The following is a 19,071-nucleotide window of genomic DNA, read 5'->3' on the forward strand; positions in this document are numbered from 1 at the left end:
AATAATCTCTTTTCAGCTTCCACAGGCTCTTTCAATTTGGCTTTTCTCAACTTTTTAAACCCATCTGAAAAATAAAAGTCTACATGCTCTAAACTCCTGTGAAAGGTAGCATACCTATGAAAGGTATGCAGGTAACTTCGAAGTGAAGAAGCTGCAACATTTTCTGTGTTTGATACTGCAAGCTGCAGTCACTGTTTAGATAATAAGAAGTCTCTCTAGTTCAGAAATACTTCATGCAAAAAACTACAGGCAATATATAAAGATTGTAGTATTTTACAAATTTTACAATTGGAAATTATTATTTCACTAGCTTTACAAGGTAGCATATGTTTTAAAATGATAAAAATAGGTTCTAAACAGCCCTACTTATGGATAAATATGGGTGTTAATAAAATATGAGCAGAGTTTTATTGTTTCCTCTTTTATGTATCTCAACCAGTCTTTATCTGGAAAGGATTGCCTGGAATTTATATAAAGCTCTGCTCAATCTCTGACTGAGATGTGCGGCCATCAGGTTTTCTTCAACTGAATTTGTGTGTGTGTGTGTTCAGTACACGAAGCAATTACATCAAAAATGTAAAACGATGCAAATAGATTTCCTGGCCATGCCTACAGTACAAGAAAATTGATTTAAGAAAGAACAAACAGAGATTCAGAGCTGCTGCAATTCCCATTGGTTAGATTAAAAGACATCCTTAAGCAAATTCAGGAAGCACCAGCACGTACACAAGGGACGTATTTAAAATAACCTTATCCCCATAGCCGCTAAACCCATTTGGCAACACGTCTGACTTAAACCTTTGTGACATTGCTAGCATCAGACACAATGAACAGAAGCAAAAGGGTCAGTTTCAAAAGCATTTTGCAATTTTCTTCCTTCACCTATTTTAGCATGCACTTCATCAAATGCAAATGGTCCTGCCTGCAAAGGACACAGTGCTGTCCGGTACAGGCAGACAGAAGGGTGAGCCCCCGTTTCAGTGCTGATTTCATGGGTACACCCCAACCAGCATGTTGCCTTTGCCCCTCTGCTAATATCTCCTCTCTTCCTCGCTCGCAGTAAACCACATGAAGGTGACACCCATGGACGTATCCACAGCCTCTCTGCTCAACGTCTTCAACGGGAACGAGTGCGGGGCACAGGGCTCCTGGCAAGTCGGGGTCCAACAAGACGTCACCCACACCAACGGCTGCATCGCGCTCGGCATCCGCCTGCCTCACACCGAGTACGAAATCTTCAAGATGGAACAGGACGCCAGGGGCAGGTACTTGCTGTACAACGGCCAGAGGCCCAGCGACGGGTCCAGCCCCGACCGACCGGAAAAGAGAGCCACGTCCTACCAGATGCCTTTAATTCAGTGCGCTTCGTCCGCGCCCAGATCTGAGGAGTCACCAGAGGAAAATAAAATACGTCTGTATAGCAGCGGGGCACCGGCAAAACATCCCAGCGCCCCAGCTCTTGCTTTGGTGTTGTTTATTTGTACTGTGACATATTGGGACATTCTCAGCTAGAAGTGAAAAAAACCTCTTTTTCATGACTACAAAGCCAGGATTCCATAAGACTGAGGGTTGTTTTTCTTCAGAAAGAAAGGGACGTTTATTTTCTTGATGCACTTGAATGCCTGAGAACTGTTGTTCTTTTCCTTATTCCCCCCCCCCCTTGAATCACAAACAGCACTCGTTTGATGTTTCTCGTGCTTTGAACTTCATCCAGTCTGATCCCTGGCCTGACATGACTGCACAAAAGTAATTGCACTTTAGGACTGCAGACTTCTGGGGGGAGGGACGGGGTCTCCTTTTATTATTATTTTTTTTAACTGCTGGGGTGAACATTAAGATCCTGCTTCAGTTGTCTCCGCCATTTTACCACTGTGGTACTTTCTCAGACCAACGCTCGGTTTCTCATCAGAATTTAACTGGGGAATGACTCAGTGTAGTGTTAATACTGTGACAGCAGCTTTCCCCCTCTGACTTCAGGACTCTGGTGTAGATATGTATATAAGAAGAAAACCTACAAGGATTTATCTAGCCATTATCTCACAGCTCAACAGAAACAGCAAATCAACAGCCCTCCCTTGAGACAGTGGTAAATGGTTGATATCTTCAAGTTGAAAAATATTCCAAATAATTTAAACTATTTTTACAACTATTAAGTTGATTTCATTAGCTATGTAATTGCTTCAGGACCTCCCTCTGAATCAAGTAAGTAGTTACAGCCAAGGCCCCCTAAAGCCAGACAGAAAAAGCATTTTTTTCCTGTCAGATATACAAAGCACAGGTAAATTGCTGATAGAAATCTGAAGTGGCTTGTTCTGTTCCCGTATTCGTGAGGCCTCGTGTACTCCACGTGCAGTATTTGTAGCTTGGATGTTGTATCAGCCAGGTGGACGAACAAAGAAGCACCTGGGGCTCCAACAAGTTCTGCAGCCCTCCTCCGTGGCCTGTTTTTAATGATTTAAGTTCCTTGAGCAGGAACAGGTACAGGGTTTCAGCAGCAAGCCCACCACGGGCCCCAGTGTTGCCTTTAGCTTAGAGAGCAGGAGAGCAGCAGGAAGCAGACCCACATCCATCTGATGGATGGAGACTGGCACGGTCTTACCCAAGCAAGGAGCAAGAGTTGCACAAACGCTGCCGCCTCCTCCCTTTTCTCCTTGCTAGACAGTCCCAGAACACATGGTTTCACCGAGCTTGGTATGCCACCTCGGTATGGGGAGACACTACTGGGAAAGTTAGAGGGGCAGAGCCCTCAGCTTCCCTCAACAACGCCTGCTCTGGAAACCCTCGGATTTTCTCCCAGCGGCAAATACATTCTTGTGTACACACTGACAGGGATGAAAGCAGACAGGGTTGGGGAGATATTTAAGGCCAGCAAGGAGGTGCAGCTCATGGATGAACCATGCTCCCCAGTTTTTATGGGGAGGAAGCCAAGGGCACGGCTCAGCCTGGAGGCCTTTACTGATATACACGTGAGTCCTGGCTCTCAGGAGGAACCTGTGAGAGAAACACAAGGAGTAAGGTCACTGTGTTTCATCAGCAGTAGCTTCTAGCTGCCCCGTCCTGTACTACAGGAGGAAGAACCCTCCAATGTGTCCTTTCTAGCATCATAGGAAAAGCCCATCTTGAATAAAGCTCTTTCAGCTTCACACAGGTGAGCGTTTATACCACGTGCTACACAGCAAAAGCATGCTTTGAAATAACAGCGATAGCGTGGACCTTCCTAGCAAAGCAAGCAGGAAAAAGCCATCCAAGTAGCAAATGGCTATACTCAGGCTCCCTACCTCCTCAGCGTTTGTGCCTTCTTGACAGTTTGCTCCAAGCTGGTTTCAGCCTTTGACAGGAATTCCCTGAGTGGTAAAGAAATGGGTTCACCTGTTTTCGAGACAGCAAAAGGAAGAGGGGGAAGGAACAACCACAGGCTCTCATTGCCACATCACACCTTTCACATTTTTTCCCCAGACATGAAACGTCACAGAAAACCCATAAATAGCTCAAGAGGCAGGAACTCGGGGTGACTCAGTAGCCACCAGAGAAAGCATTCATCCATTCACCGGGTACCAGATCCTCCTTCGGCTTGCTGGGAGGAGCTGAAAGCCAGCTCACCATGATAAATCAAGCCCTAAGAACACCAGCTGCTCTGCTTAGCATTTCTTAACGGTTTACTGCTCCACTCCATCAAACCTTGAAGAGTTCTGGATAGTTGCTAGCATAGAGGCATCAGGAGCACAGCTTTAACCAGAGGGTCAAGATAGGGACATGATGTCTCTGAAAGAGAACCTAAAGACCAGATAGGAGTTTGGTTTTCTCTAGCTAGACCTCAAGTTTTCTATTCAGCAAAATTACACCAGCACATCTCCAAATGAGTTGCTGAGCTATTACAAGATCTCAGACAAGTTCCTCCAAATAGTAGCTTAGTCTCTGACCTGTTTAAGACATAGGTGCATGAGTGAGTTCATGTTAGTTTCTATTTATAAGGATGCGTATGGTGTGATGTTCCTTAGACCACAGAAGACAAGCTTCTTTCACCACATTAGGTGGTCTCATCTCTGGAAAAATATAAATGGCTAGGAGCTGTTAGACCCTGACCCTTCCCTACGCAAGGCCCACACAAACACAAGTCCCGGCTGAAATCTGCCCATCCTTGAAACGCGGGATGGAACCCAGCAGCAAGAGCCACTCCACAGCACGATGTTCCACATTCACCAGGACAAGGAGCCACAATTTATGACTGTGTTGTCGCTCCTCCGTAAGCTGCTTAACGTCAGAAGTATTACAACAGTTTCAAGAGAAAGACCTGTCTAGTTCTTACCTCTAAAAAGCACATCCAAACCTAAACTACAATTTAAATCCTTATTTTGAGTCACAGACTTGCACCAACCTAGCTTTGCCAAGACATAGGGCTACACTAAACGCAAACGTGACACAATGTACAAACCGAACTAGAAGTGCCTTTTTTTCCCCCTATCACCCAGAGATGGTTAAAAAGGAAGTGCTAGAAAGAGACCTTTGTAACGCATTACAAAAAAAAATCTGCTTCTGGTTTATTATGGTTCTGGTATATTATGGTTCTTTTGGTTTATTCATATTGTTGACTTGAAACATACTTTTATGATCTGGGTTTTTAGCATATGCTGCTGCACCAGCAGCCTCCTTGTGCCTACGTATTTTTCCTCTATTTTCCTATTAGCCAATAGAAGCCAAGTTGGACACAGATAAGTCAGCCTTCAGTGTGCGCGTGTTATTTGTCAACCCACGTGCTCTGCAAGGGGTCTCCTAGGTTACAGGCCCAGGACTAGGAGCTGAGCTCCCTTGATCTCCTCATTTCATCAGGCGCTAAATTTACTGTTGCACAGCCCCATACACATTTGTGACAATATACTCCATTCATTTTGTTTCTCCAGCCTGACCTCGTGTGCTGGCAGCCCTGACTGCCAAAGGAGTTAAGCCGCAAGTGGCTTAGCAGTGGAAGACCTACAAGCTGAGCCGTTTGTCCCATACCGAAGCTCAGAAGCATTAAAGAGGGAAACAATTAATGTTGGCATCTTCAGTAACTGCCAGGGATACCAGAACAGGTGAAAGGTTTCCGCTTGTCACCACTGTAATGTCCTCCTGGAGGAGCCACCTGGCAGAAGAAACGGTAACCTGAGGAATCTCTTGGGCAACTTGTTTTAATACATGCTATTAAGAAAGAAAGAAGGGATCAGAAAGCTGTAACAGTTGTACCTGCTCTGTTTCTATACCGTTTACATATTGTGCCTGCTGCCCTGGGGTAGAATGTCATTTTTAAGACCAGAGGTCCATATTTTAAGATGCAGTGTCTGTCTTGCTTGAGTTGGAGTGTGCTTGCTTAAAGTGCAGGATTTAAAAAGAAAAAAGAAAACTTTTTATTTTTGTAAAGCTATTGAAGATATTTCTTCTCAACTATATGTTCCAGATTAAACTGCCGGGGAAGTTTAAGCACTTGTTGAACTATTGATTGAAATAAAAAAAGCCTAACAAAAAAAAAAAAGATTTCTTTGCACCCTACACGTTAGTTTTCTGTTGACTCACCACCTGTATAGAGTGATACACGTCTCAAAGTGATATCCAAAATCCCTGTTGAGTGACTTGTGCACAGAAAAGCTCATTTCTTACCACTTAGAAGAAAACATCATTTTCTTGAGAACACAACACTAGAAAAAGCTCTGATGAATGCAGCAGGGGTGATTTGGGTTTTGCAGCACATCTTTAGGTTCTCTGAATAAAATGAGCCGCAATGCAGGCTGGAAGCGCACCACAAGCAATGATGGTGTTGGCTTGCAAGGTTAGCACGGTCGGAGCAGCTGCGTGTCAGTACAAAGGGTGTGGTTTCCACAGAAAGAAAATATTTTTTCATAAATGAACTGCAATCAGATGAAACGGCATTACTATTCTGCTATTGCATCTCACTTGCTCTAAGGGTACAGCCTGGGGGAGGGAGCAGGGAGTAGAAAGGATGCTTTTCTTAAAGAGAAATCCAGAATGAACTGAGAATGCAAAGCAAGCCACAGGGTAACAAAAGCATCTTTCTTCAGTGCTGTGCAGTTTCATTACTGTCTCGCTCGCGCAAAGAGAAGGGGTGAAATGAAGTCAATGAGACTCCCACCACCAGCTTCAAAAGCTTTGCATTAGATCGATTTCTGAGTTTTCAGAAGTGACTCAGGATTTTTGGAAACGTGACAGCAGATCTCTGAAAGATGAGCTTGATTTTCAGGAAGCATGCCCTAAATTATAAGGCACTCCAAATGCAGTAGCCACAGTCTGAAAGAAGTGGCCTCCCTTTCCACACAAAGCTGTGGGCATGGATGAATTCAGGCATAAATATATTCCACGTGGCATAATTTACCCCTCCTGACACAAACAGGAAGGCTAGGTAATAAAGACCAACACCACTAACTCTGAATTTTATTGTTTAATTTTCCTTTTTATTCCTCTTAGAAGTATTTTCCAAGATGTTTTTCATGCTAATCTTCTCTCTTGCGCTATCAGTGTTGATTTTTCTAATTATTATTTGCTGACACCAATAAATAATAGTAAAGAAGAAAAAAAATCTCTACTCAGAAATAAATATGGTTGTGAGGAACCAAACACAAGTGCCTTCAACAGCTAAAGAAGCAGTGCTGTTGGCCTGAGCAATTATCCAAACTCCTTCTCCCCAGCCTTTGGCCTTCACAAGTCTGCTCCAGACCAGTCCCTCAGATGGACTCCAGCTATGGAAGTACCAAGCCAAGCCAATAATGAATTAATTTGCCACTACCAGTGACAAGAACTGCCTGTGCTCACCGCCTCAGAGCAGACGGACACTGCTCCTAACAGCCCTTTCCCAAGGGAAAGGCATCGGTCCTTTCCAAGACAGTCCATTGGAAAATGAGAAATAGAACTGCCCGAGATAGCGCTGCCTTCACATAAAGAGAAAGGTTGCATTTGGAGTTGTTAGGATTGAGATCTCCTGGTCTAACTCTGCTGCATTCTGCAACTCCATCCACAGAAAAAGCACGGGCTCGGAGCATGTTCTGGCCAGGGGACAGAAGCTGCCTAGACAGACAGACACGTTGTGGATTTAATTAAATGTCCAACTACCAGATCACATTTCTCTTAGCACCAAACAGAAGACTGAAGATCCTGAAGATGATCAAAACGATACATAGACATCACCTGTATTAACTGCCCTGTAGGGTATTGCTGGACACAACCATACCACACGATACTGGTCTGCCAGGGGCTTTTGAACCGATCACGAAGGAGGCAGCCTCCACTTTTTTCAGCAGTTAGGGATAAGAAAACATTGCCACCTGGTGGCAGCAACTTGCTGAGCATTCATTCTCCTGCCAATTTTCCCGACAAAAACGACCCGCCCACCTCAGAGACCTTACCAGCGGCACGCCGTGATTGATGGGCAAGGAGGCAGAGCAGCAGTTAAACGGAAATAATTATAAGGTGTCAAAACACCCGAGTGCAGTCGCTTTTAAAGCACGATCACGTAAGACTGGCACTGGAGCGACACCAGCCTTCATGGGATCTCAGAAGTTACACTTTCAAGAGTTAAGAAATGCCAAAAATGAAGCTTTGCCCCTGCAGCCTTCTGCGTGCCTGGTGCTATATGATCAGGGCAAAAAACTCATTGAACCTACACAACATAAAATAAGGGAATCCCTTCTCTGTAGTCCATATGGGATAGTGGGGAAATGATTGCATGATTTAAGCTGTACCAACCACTTCTGCACGTTTTGATTTAAATAAATACTAAGAGGAAAATACTATCACTAAATTGCAAATACTGCCTCAACGTATCCCCATCTATCCAGAAATGTATATAACACTACTGTAAAATGAATGTGTATATACACGCATATACATATACATACACAACTCATATGTGCATTACTCTTGGAATTACCAGAACTTTTAATGACTAGTATCACACGTTCACTAGAACTACTTTAAGAGCTACATAAACTCACAAATACACTATATATGCTAAAAAATAATACTGAATTTTAACAGATACTCCATTTTAAATCTTAAACTATTATTGGCCTACCCAATTTATTATAAAAGCAAGTGCTTCAATTTCCATGATTCTAAACAGGGCAAGGAGATAACCATGAATGTAACAAATGCATAGCTACGTGAAGGGGAGCATGCAGGAGACTAAGACTGGGAGAATTTCCCAAATATTAAAAAATATAATAAAGAAAGCTTTTGCATTGACAACTGAGATCTTACCGTTTCACAAAACCATTAACAAACACTTCTGGATGCTGGAAATCCACCTTGCTTCAGCATCATCTCCTTCAAGCCTCCTGTTTCTGTCTGTAGATCTCAAAGTGTATTTCAGGGGGGACAAGGTGGCTCCCATTTGGCAAGAATGAAGTGTTTCCCCACCCAGGTGCCCTCAAAACTAGTAATTTTAAACTAGCTCTAAAATTAGAAACTGTTGGAGAGGAAAACGCATCCATAGCAATAACCGAGGCAGCTACAAACATGGTACAATTATGGAGTCCCACAGTAACCCAGACCGCTGTAACCACCAGTTTGCACAGTAGCACGCAGGCACCCTGGAAGATGTGTGTACACAGGCGTAAATACGTACACAAACACACGCCAGGGTTTTGCATAACCCACAATACCCGTGCCCCAGGGGAGTTAACGTGCGCGTGGCTCACCCAGCGCACCGCGCACCTGGCGAGCTCAGTTCGCCACCACGCTCATCACAGGAGCCAAGGAGACCGAGAGGTCCCTGTACGTATACTGTGGGCTATGTTGTGAAAAATTGTTACCTGTGATTAGCTGCTTCATTTCTATCATCTCTAGTTCCACAAACACAACCTTCTGCATAGCTCTAGAAGTGGACTCACAACCACAATTCACTTTTTCTTAAAATCACAGGACTGGGGGAAGCTTTGAGATCAGTTACAGCTGCTCTGAATATGAGATTCCTCCTTCCATCCACTTGCAATCATTAAATCAGTAGCATATGCAAGCACGTTGGAGAAGTGAGGGTGCATGCATACCAGATCATACTTTCCTCCAACTTTCAGCATTTCTCATCCAATTATTTCAGTTTTCTTGCATCACCTCCTTCTACCCCCAGGTAAGCCAAGCCCCCCTCCCACCCAACAAACCCTCCGTCACCTTATCCCCCTAACAGCTCAATTTTCTCTCCCCCATTCCCACTACCCTGCCCTCTTGCAATGCACTCATCTCCCACCCAGGCTGCCCCCAAGTGCTGGGCTGCAGCCGCCGAGTATCCGTGCCTATGCTGACAGCCTGGCAAGCACACCAGCACCAACTGGTCAAACAGCAGCGAGCAGGACAGGTAGCTTTTTTCAGCTCGCCATGCAGGCTTGCCCCTGATGGGAGCACCAATCTCAATGTCTTTTATCTCAGCTCTAATTGCCCTGTAATCGGAGGTAGTTGGTATCTGTGCAACATCAAGCTATCCAACGTAGCTTGAATTAGATTTCAGGTTCGCACAGGAAGAAGCAGCCCAAAGATGCTTCAATCACATAAACTTTGTCTCTTTAAGAAATAAGTTTTTCTGCAAATGCTCTGACCTTCCTTTGCCATTGTAATCTGGTTCCTGTGGAGGCAGGATGAAGAGATAATTTTCCCTAATCAGAAAAGCAATCTGTTCTGATTTTCTCAAAGCTGGGACATGAAATAAAGAGGGCTGAAGTATTTCAAGGTATTATGGAAGAAACTGAAGTCTGAAAGCAGTGCCATCAAGTTGAAGGAATCCCAGGCATGAATACAAGGAAAATCTCTCTCCTGGAGTTCTCCTGTTTACAAGACTCATCACTGCTTTATGCTTAACACCCTCAGGATGGCGAGAAATCCCTGCTCCTGGAGAACGCCACACGAGTTTCTAGCATATGTTTGTGGGGAACATTAGCTGCTGCATGAGCTTTCATCTTCCACAAACCACTCACTTTATCAAAGCTGCACTCTAGCAGCTCAGATTAGAGCTCCAGAGACCTTATTTGACCCAGGGTTCAAGATTTTTCTATTGACTTCCCTCCTGAGCCTTTCCAAAGCACGGTCCTATAACCAAACTGTCCCATAGGATGATTTAAAGCAACAACTCTCAAACATTAAGGAACAGAGCATCACGTTTATAAATCAAGGCAATCGCTAGATTATCATCATCACTACTCTTCAAACCAGCCTTCTGAGGAAGTGCCTCCGAAAACCATGGTTGCACAGTTTGGACTATCAACATAGCAATGGAAAAATCATTTGCCACTCCCACGGGCAGGTAGAGCAATGCATACCACCGCCGCCGCGGTTGTATAGATTTAGGAGTGTTTGTTTTCTTTTACTTGTAAAGTACAAACAGACCTGGCTCCACAAGAACTTCTGCTACACAAACAATTCCACGTTCTAATACTGTGAACACAACGTGCCCAAACTATTTGGGTTTTTCGGTTGGTGATGGTGGTTTTTTTCTTGGTTTTGGGTTTGTTTTGGTGGTGGTTTTTTTTTTGGTTGTTGTTTTTTCCTGGCTACTGTCTTTTAGTAGAGTTTGGGCTATAATTCAGGTGAACACAACCCACTGTTTAACACTTAACAACCACATTCTCTGCCTGTTTAACACTCAGCTTCAGGAAGAGAAAGGCAACAACTAAGTCTCTGAGAAGGTGCTTTAAAAGCCTGAGAAATGTTTCTAGGCAACGTAAAATAGCATTTTGGAAACGGGAAAAAAAATAGTACAAGAACCAAGACGGAGAGTACGCTAGAGAACAGTGGTTGTGCACAAATCGTCTCTTCCCAGTCGTTTGTCCCAACACTTGTGCCTCAGTTTCCCAATCTCTAAAACCAGGATAAGCCATCCTTACAAGGCAGGCTGAGAGACTCATGAAGACTGCTGTTACCAACCACTCTGAGAACTGGATAGACACTGATCGCCAATGACAATCTCTGAATTCACCTAAACACTTAAACCTGCACGAACATCAGTAGAAAGATACATTTTCAAGAACATCCTGAAAGTTATTTCAAGACTACAGCTTTTTTTTTTTCTTTTTTGGAGAACTTGGATGATATTCAGGCTGACTTTAAGAAAAAAGCAGTGTGACGTTCATTATATACAAGTTTAGAAGGTAAGAATTAACTATTTCTGTCACCTTTCAATTAATTTTTCATTTATTTCAAGTGTCTGAGCTCAGACTTCTTAGCTATAATCATAGCTGTCTGTCTCATGCCACTGTGCCTGGATACCGTGACACCCTTTAAAACTTTTCTAAAGGGAAGGGAGGGGATGAACAGCATTCCACTGCTGCCAGCAACAGAAGTAGCTACTGTATAAACAGGGATTCAATACCCCAGTGGCAGTGTCATCAACGTCACATGAACTGGTATGAAGCTTTAGACAAAGTGGCACTCTAACATGGTGGGAGATGCTTATACAACTGAAATTAAACACAGTTTGCCCAAGATGAAAAATTTGGTTTCATTCAAATCACTTCCCAAATCTCGTTCACTGCACAAACACATAAACCCTCAGCCCAGCAAAAGAGGAAGTACTTATATCTAGTAGCACTGAGAAAGTAGATAAAAGACAAAAACCGTGTTGTGTACAAGACCTCATTTCTACATAGCCACTTGTCATTTAAAGGACAAAATTTTAAGAAGACAACACTATCGCTGTCTATGCTTATGCAAACCTGTTAGCAAATTTTCTTAAATACGCGCACCTTGCGTCCAAGACCAAAAGCACAGCAGACCAACTTCTATGATATGCTCGGTTACACTACTTGAGTGCCCTGGAAAAGAAGTTCAGATAGGAAACAAAGCGATCAGTCTCGTTTCTCATTAGTTTCAACCCTTCCAGACAGGAGCCCAATCCCTTGAAAAGACAGACTCCTGTGCTGAACACCCCATCTCGGCCAACATTTAAGCGTGCCACCAGACTAACGCTGCCAGTCTCTGTGGCAGCAGCGGTCTGTGCTGCCCAAGGATGTAGCTTCCAGCACACGGCCCATAAAGTCACTCGCCAGGAACCAGTGTAGAAAGCAAAGCAGTGAAGTACAACGTTCACAGAAGCATGGCTAAAAAGGCAAGGTGCAGAATTTTATCCCACCTGTAAACACGAAGAGCAGGGCATTTTAATGTGCTTATTAGGGCTGCTCGGTAACCACGTAGATCTCATTCCATCTTTTGCAAGAGTTTGCCCTGGCAAGTCTGTTCAAGAATAAATGTTTGGGACTCCAGACTGGAAAAGAAAAACTCTTTGACACGATTATTGTAAATCTGACAAGTCATCAGCATCCTCAGTGCTGGGTGGATTCAAGCACCTGCTCTTCTCTCCAGCACCGAATCTTCATCCAAGCCAGCTTCCTGCTACTTACTAGCAGTACCAAGAAGCAGGGCACTTACACCGCCTGTAAAGTGACCTAGATACACCTATTCAGCATCCTAAAGTCTACTGACCATAAATATTCAGGGAGAAGTTTCAAAATAATAAAAAAAAAAAAAGGACACTACCACGTTTTCAATGGTTTATTAACACTTCAGCTTTTAATATCTTTGAGGAAGGCCTGAAAAATAAGCTTTACTTATTGACTTTGTCTTTTCCCCTTTGGCAAGATGTCATCTTCCACCTCCTCCCTCCACCCCTTCTCCTCCCAAGGATAATGAACTTTCAAGCTAGTGTTTGGTTGCTTCTCATATATAAATCGGTTTCAATCATAGCAGCAAGAGACATGCAAGCCTGGACAATAGTTTGTCAACAGCTTTTCAAGAATGAGTAGAACTGCACAAATAAATTGTGCGTTGATGCAAATAACTTTTTTAAATGAACTTCATATACATATATGGATTTTAAAACGTGGGTTAAATTTGGTGCCCAGAATTACTACAGAAGCTATATTTTCTATTTAACAAGGCTTTTTTTTTTTCCACCTGAACCATCACACTACCCTTTTGTGAAGTGATATATTCAGAAAATCTTTAAATACTTCGATACTGTATACTTGTTCCATCTTGTCCTTTTGAGAAATCAGAATGGGACTTGTGATGCATATTTAACTGAAGTCACACACACGTGACCTCACATGACTTCATGGGCATCGTCATCTGATCTTACCACTAAGAGCAGTGGAGGCTGTATTTCCCCATGCTTACATACACAAGTAAGCAGGCAGACAAAGCAAGAAGTTCTAACCATTTCAGGAACAAAGACAAACAATTTAATCCATATTACATAATTCACTGAATACACTTGATCTCATCCAAAGTGACTCCTGAGAGCAAAAAAGTTGTAGCATTACATTTTATATACAGCTATGAAGGGATTACTGAAAACCAAGACAGTCTCCTTATACCATTAGTAAGCACACTGGTTACGAGACTGCTGCACACTTCCACTTTGAAGACATCACTCAAACCATGACCAAGTTTTACAACCACCTGTTCAGTATTTATGGAGAGAATTTATTTCAATACAATTTTATCTTATTTTTTTCCTTTTTTACTGCGGCCAGACATCAAAACCTGAGTTGGCTGCATTGAGTAATGACTCCTTTTTCTATCTTCAAGTCCTGAAAGTGCTAGCTACCCTTGAAAACCTCTATACACTATGCTGTAAACATTTTAAGATCTTCCAGGGGATTTTTTTTTTCCTTCAGTGCAGGATTAACTGCTCTGTCTCAAGCAAACTACATCCTGCACACTTATTGCCTTCATTATTTTCCACGTAATCAGTTTGGAACAGGCTATGAAAGTTTGATGCGTTAATGTTCTGTTCGAGAAAAAACTGGGAGAATTACACCACTCTGAACCAGCGGAACCAAAATAATCAAAACCTTAACATGATGTTTCCAGTCACTGGGATGGAAGGCAACTTGAATGCAGACACTGGAACAAGTAATTGGAAACACCTGTGCTCGCATGCTTAAGTGAAAATAAGCAGTTTTTTGTATTTTCTTCATCATCTTCCTTGCACATATGCAAAATTTTATAAAAAGTTTATCACAGAGAACAATAACAGAACATGATGTAATTATAGTTTTCTTTAAAAAAAATCACTAGAAATCAAAGGCAACCAAGATAATGTACATCTTCTCTAGAACATTTTTCTCATCTACACAACGTGTGCATATACCAAGGTCTAACACACTTAGCTGCACCACATCAAGTCAAGCTGTCCAAAAGCATACACAATTTCGCTGACAGGAGTATATCCCTTCCGTATTTTTTTTTCAGTTTACAAGTAATTCCCTGTATTGGATTAAGCTTAGTCAAAAGTACAGATAATATTTTGTTCCATTACTACTGTTTGTTTTTATGATATTCAGAGATGAGGCAAGACATGAGATTAAGTGCAGGGAAGCATTTTAGACCCCCAAAAATGCATTCGTTAAAACTTAGCTATATATGGTTAACACAGGTAGGTCTGCCAAGAGTTGCATAAAAATGACTTTCATTTTCAAAACGTGAGCAACTAAGACTCACTCGACAAATATCAACTCTTCTGCATCATGGAATTCATTATGGGTGTCTGAATCATTCAAATCGCATTTTTGAATATTGACTAAAATGGAGTTATAAACCATAACTTGGTACATGTGAATTAAGTACCCTTATGAAATCAAAGGAGAAAAATGTTGACTCTTGGAAGACACCCAAAAGATCCAAAGATGGAACAAAAGGTTGATTATTACACTTCCGCACAATGCAAGCAATTTCTTAATATATTGAAAACATTCAGGTCTGGTATTTGTACCTGCTGGATATCCAAATTATTCTGTCCCAAAACAAGTTTGACAATTATCCCCTCTATAGCTGAAAGCAGCCAGAAAACAGTCGTGTTTTTTTGAACAAACAGAATGGAACCCCCTTTTTTTTTCTCCAAGCTTCAATAACAACAGTCTAAGCCAGAGACTTATGCAAATAAACCTCAAAATAGCCATTTGTTACAAGCAGCAAATTGCCATGAACAATGAACTTGTTAGGAATCCCTTCTAAAAGTACGACACACACAAACAGGCTACCCAGCAGAAAATCTGTTAACAATTTTATTTCTTTTGTAATGTTAAATATTATGGGACAGGATTGTAAGGATGAAGAACTCTCAACAATGCCTCATGAGGGATAAGAAAGAAATTCTGCCATCATATTAGCAAAGTAATGTAAGGAGAAAATTTACACAGTAAGAGGCACCATTTCCCCCCGAATACCTCTTGTCATATTCCTGAATGAGTGGGATTAGCAATCTAATAAATCATTTTTCAAGAGGTAACAGCAACAGATAAAATTTTTAAGGATTATTAAAATAACATTTACAAGACTCTGAACAATTTTTGAACTCTTATTAAAACCACAGAAAGAAAGAACAATTCTTTATTTATGAATTTTCATAAAGGACTGACTGTGCAACTGACACTTGCTATTGATGACTTAATGTACAATTTTGTCCAGTAGCCGAACAGTTTGTCTTTTTAGATTGTGTTTTCTAACCGTGCGAGATCATTAAAGGCAAAGCCTGTTATGATGCTGTACACAAAAATGGTCACTTGGGCCATACTACCAATGAAGTGGTAGGTAAACAAATCTTTTTTCTGGCCAAGAAAAAAAAAAAAAAGAAGCTGCATTTTGCATGCATGCTTCTCTCACTCATTCTTTCTACAAGATGAATTTCCCTAGAAAGAATCCAATGAAAATGGCTGCAATTACAACAAGAAGTGATGGAAGAGAATTAGAGCCATTATCTCTGAGAGCCAAAGCTGTGGGTGATCCAGATTTATCCGAGTGTGCTACCTTTCTGAGCCTCAAGCCTTCATCCTGAAGGGGGGAGAAAAACAAAAACACAGATGGAAGAAAATTATGAAGACATCTTCTTTACAATTGTATAAAACCTAACTCAAAAGCCAAATTTACTGGTGAACATTTCAATAAAGAAAATAATTTGAAAAATAATATTACTTCATACCAAAACCCAAGATCTGAACACAGCAAACCAGAACATTTAAAATAAGGATAGGCAATCCACTGCTTTGCTTAAGATTCTGAAATTCTTGCTAGGCACAATGAAGAATCCAGCTCTTACTTACTATGTCAGAAATAAACAGCAGTGATTCCTTATTGTTAAGGAGAACCATCTTCTCTGTGTTCTATTTTTCCAAATGTTCCAATGTCAGCAGAATTACAGGTGTAGAAACATCATTATTTATGAGTTCTTTAAAAGGCTACCGCGGCCAATTAATTTTTTAGATACCCAAAAGCAAATAGACAGAATAGTCACGTAGAATCACTTATCCATTAGTTACAGATTACTGAAAGGGCACCTTTACATAAAGGTACTGGAAAGTATTGTTTGCTTACCTCCGCTGGCCAACCAATTGTCCTTGTTCACTAACAATGTGCAACAGTGTTACCACTTTGGATCTCATTTACTCATTCTTAAGAATGAATAATAATATGCTTTTATTAAAAGTTGATTATTAAATCTGAATTAGAGATACACCAAGTAACTAAAACCACCTTAAATGGGCCTATATTTACTGCGTTTCTTTTAAGAAAACGGTGTAGCTTCAGTATTTCATCCATGACTATCCCAAAGACCCAGTGACTGAGGAATATAAAATACACTGTGAACGAGACAGTAAAATTACATTGCAAATCAATCTTGACATTCCAACAATTGCACCTACTTTCTGAAATACGCATTTCTAAGCCTAATCACAAGCCAGACTTTTCACTCAAGAAGAGTGAAGCCACTTCAATGCAAACATGGAAACAGAACTTACTCTCAGGTGCCGATTTTCTTCCGACAGCTTCATAACCTCTGCCTGAAGTCTTTTGCACTCTTCCACTAGCTTCCTTGTTTCAGTATCATTAAGTGAAACACTATGTGGTTTTGGCATCGGTCCATCCTGCTTAGATGCATTCTGCACTGGAGCGGGTTTGCTTGCATCTATATCATTCTACAAATATTAAGAATGACTTGAGAATTTTACTTATCTAGAGAAAAATTACCCACAGCTTAAAATTGAAACAATCCAGCTATTTTTATATATATATATATATGTATATATATATATATATAGTTCTATTAAGTTTATACTTTAAACTATCTGAATAAAAGACTTTTTATTGGTTCAGTTCCAGTTAGCACAAGTATTAAAAAGCAAGAGACGGCTGACCTTTTTACATCTGGCACTAAATGCCACCGGGACAAAAACAAATGCTTAACACCAACCCAGTAGGAATCCAAAAGATGGCATAAAATACACCACGTAGCATTTGAACTTGACAGAAAAAAATAAGCAGAAAAGGACACACAGTAACAGCACAAAGCTGCGCTGAGGTTCAGACTACACGTTAAGAAAAATTTCTTTACTGTTAATGTGGTCAAACACTGGAACAGGCTTCCTATCAAGGTGGTTGATGCCCCATGCCTGCCAGTGTTCAAGAGGCATTTGGACAATGCCCTCAATAATAGGCTTTAACTTTTGGTTAGCCCTGAAGTAGTCAAACTACATTACGTTTGAAGGTCCCTTCCAACTGGACTATTTTATTCTAAAAGGAAGCAAATAATAGTCCTGCAATAGTAAGAAGCAGAACAAAGTAGAAAGATAACAGGGTGTATTATGACTAACATAATGTATGGCTAAAATATTTTACACTTTGAGAACCTCTTACTAGAGAAAAACAAGTTTTGGGATCTAAGTTTCACAGCATCTCTGCAATATGCATTACTAATTTTGAACACAACTAAGGAGCCACACAAAGAGCTGCCAGAAAGCCATAAATAAAATTAAAAATACAGTTCCTGCAGCTCTGTTCAATATATACAATGATCTTCAGTAGACAATAATAATAGAATGGATTCAACTGTATGGCTCAGGTTACCATTCATAAAAAAACACCATTCCTATGGCAGTACATTCAAGCTTCTCTATTTTTACTTGATTGGCTACACGGCTATGTCACTTAGACCACCACCACAGTGCATGTGAAGCAGCCCAATCTGAATATAACAGAAAACCTATTAAAAAGTAACATATCTATGTACTAACAAAAAAACTTAAAAATCCGATTTCCAAGATTTTCTTTAGTTCCTATGCAAACAGCAATTATTTGGGCTACAGCATCTACTTGCATTTTACACCTTCTGCAATGCAAAATGCCAAATCCTGCTATTCTACACAGGTACTCCTAACTAGATTTAGAAAGACCAGCATACTTGTATCATGAGTAAACAGAGAAAGACGTATCGCTTTTTTCACTGGCTCACTAGCTAAGCTGAACTCCTTCAGTAGTACAGAAACTTCAATAAAGACCTAAGCCTTATCTCCCTGGAGCAAACCTCCTTTGCTGCCTGACCCCGCTGACTGGTTCCTTCATGTCTATCTTCTGGCTATGACTGGTAGGCATCTGAAGAAAGAGGTTGCTGACTGAAGTAGTTGCATCCTGAGGTGGTATGTGAGCCTTACCCTCAGGTCTTGGCACATTTCTCATTGCGAGGCTTAAGTGAGTGACTAAATAAACTCCTAAAGCATTAGGTTTTGCAACCCCATGCTGCTACTCAGAAAAATACAAAGATTATGTACAGTCAATACTATGAAGGTATTACATTAAAGAAAGGATAAAAAGAGTTAGTTCTGTAAAAAAGCATTACATTTCTCTCACATTTTACTGTAAAACTAGAAGCAAGTATGATTTTCTTGTATCTAGAATGTAATTTAGCAACAGGGTAAGAAACACAGAACGTAGCTAGCTAAGTACCTTGATAATTAATGCTTAAAATTCACAGTTTTAGCATTTCACATACACAAGCACCTCATAGCTGAATAAAAGCCTGCATCTCAAGTTAATCTTTACCAAAAAAATAAAAAAGACCATTATACTGACCATATTACCCTCACATTACACTCAAAAAACTGTATTAAAAGAACGGTTGCAAAGACAACTATTAGCCAGCCAGCAGACTGCATGAAGACCCTTTATGCATGTAAATTATAAGATTTTAGATGCATGGACTCATGCTACTTCTCCCCAACATACCTTACAGACTAATGTACAAACTATAAAATGTTAAAAAAAGCCAAAGCC

General features: G+C 41.1%; 2 protein-coding genes across 3 annotated transcripts in view; one reads left to right on the forward strand and one right to left on the reverse strand.

Moving 5' to 3' along the window:
* Window positions 1–15,601, forward strand: part of APCDD1 (APC down-regulated 1) — a 40,368-nt gene extending 24,767 nt beyond the window's left edge. For both annotated transcript variants that reach the window (XM_080582816.1, XM_080582815.1), the window contains one exon: window positions 1,061–15,601. In XM_080582816.1, coding sequence (XP_080438942.1) covers window positions 1,061–1,512 — 452 coding nt within the window. In that variant the 3' untranslated portion in view covers window positions 1,513–15,601. The remainder of the gene's footprint in view (window positions 1–1,060) is intronic.
* The window catches only part of VAPA (VAMP associated protein A), a 33,067-nt gene continuing 26,501 nt past the window's right edge, over window positions 12,506–19,071 (reverse strand). The window contains exons 5-6 of the mRNA XM_080582817.1: window positions 16,764–16,940; window positions 12,506–15,798 (exon numbers count right to left, since the gene is read on the reverse strand). Coding sequence (XP_080438943.1) covers window positions 15,640–15,798; window positions 16,764–16,940 — 336 coding nt within the window. The 3' untranslated portion in view covers window positions 12,506–15,639. The remainder of the gene's footprint in view (window positions 15,799–16,763; window positions 16,941–19,071) is intronic.

The sequence above is a fragment of the Anser brachyrhynchus genome, assembly GCF_964034855.1.
Source record: "Anser brachyrhynchus genome assembly, chromosome: 2".
NCBI classification, from domain to species: Eukaryota; Metazoa; Chordata; class Aves; order Anseriformes; family Anatidae; genus Anser; species Anser brachyrhynchus.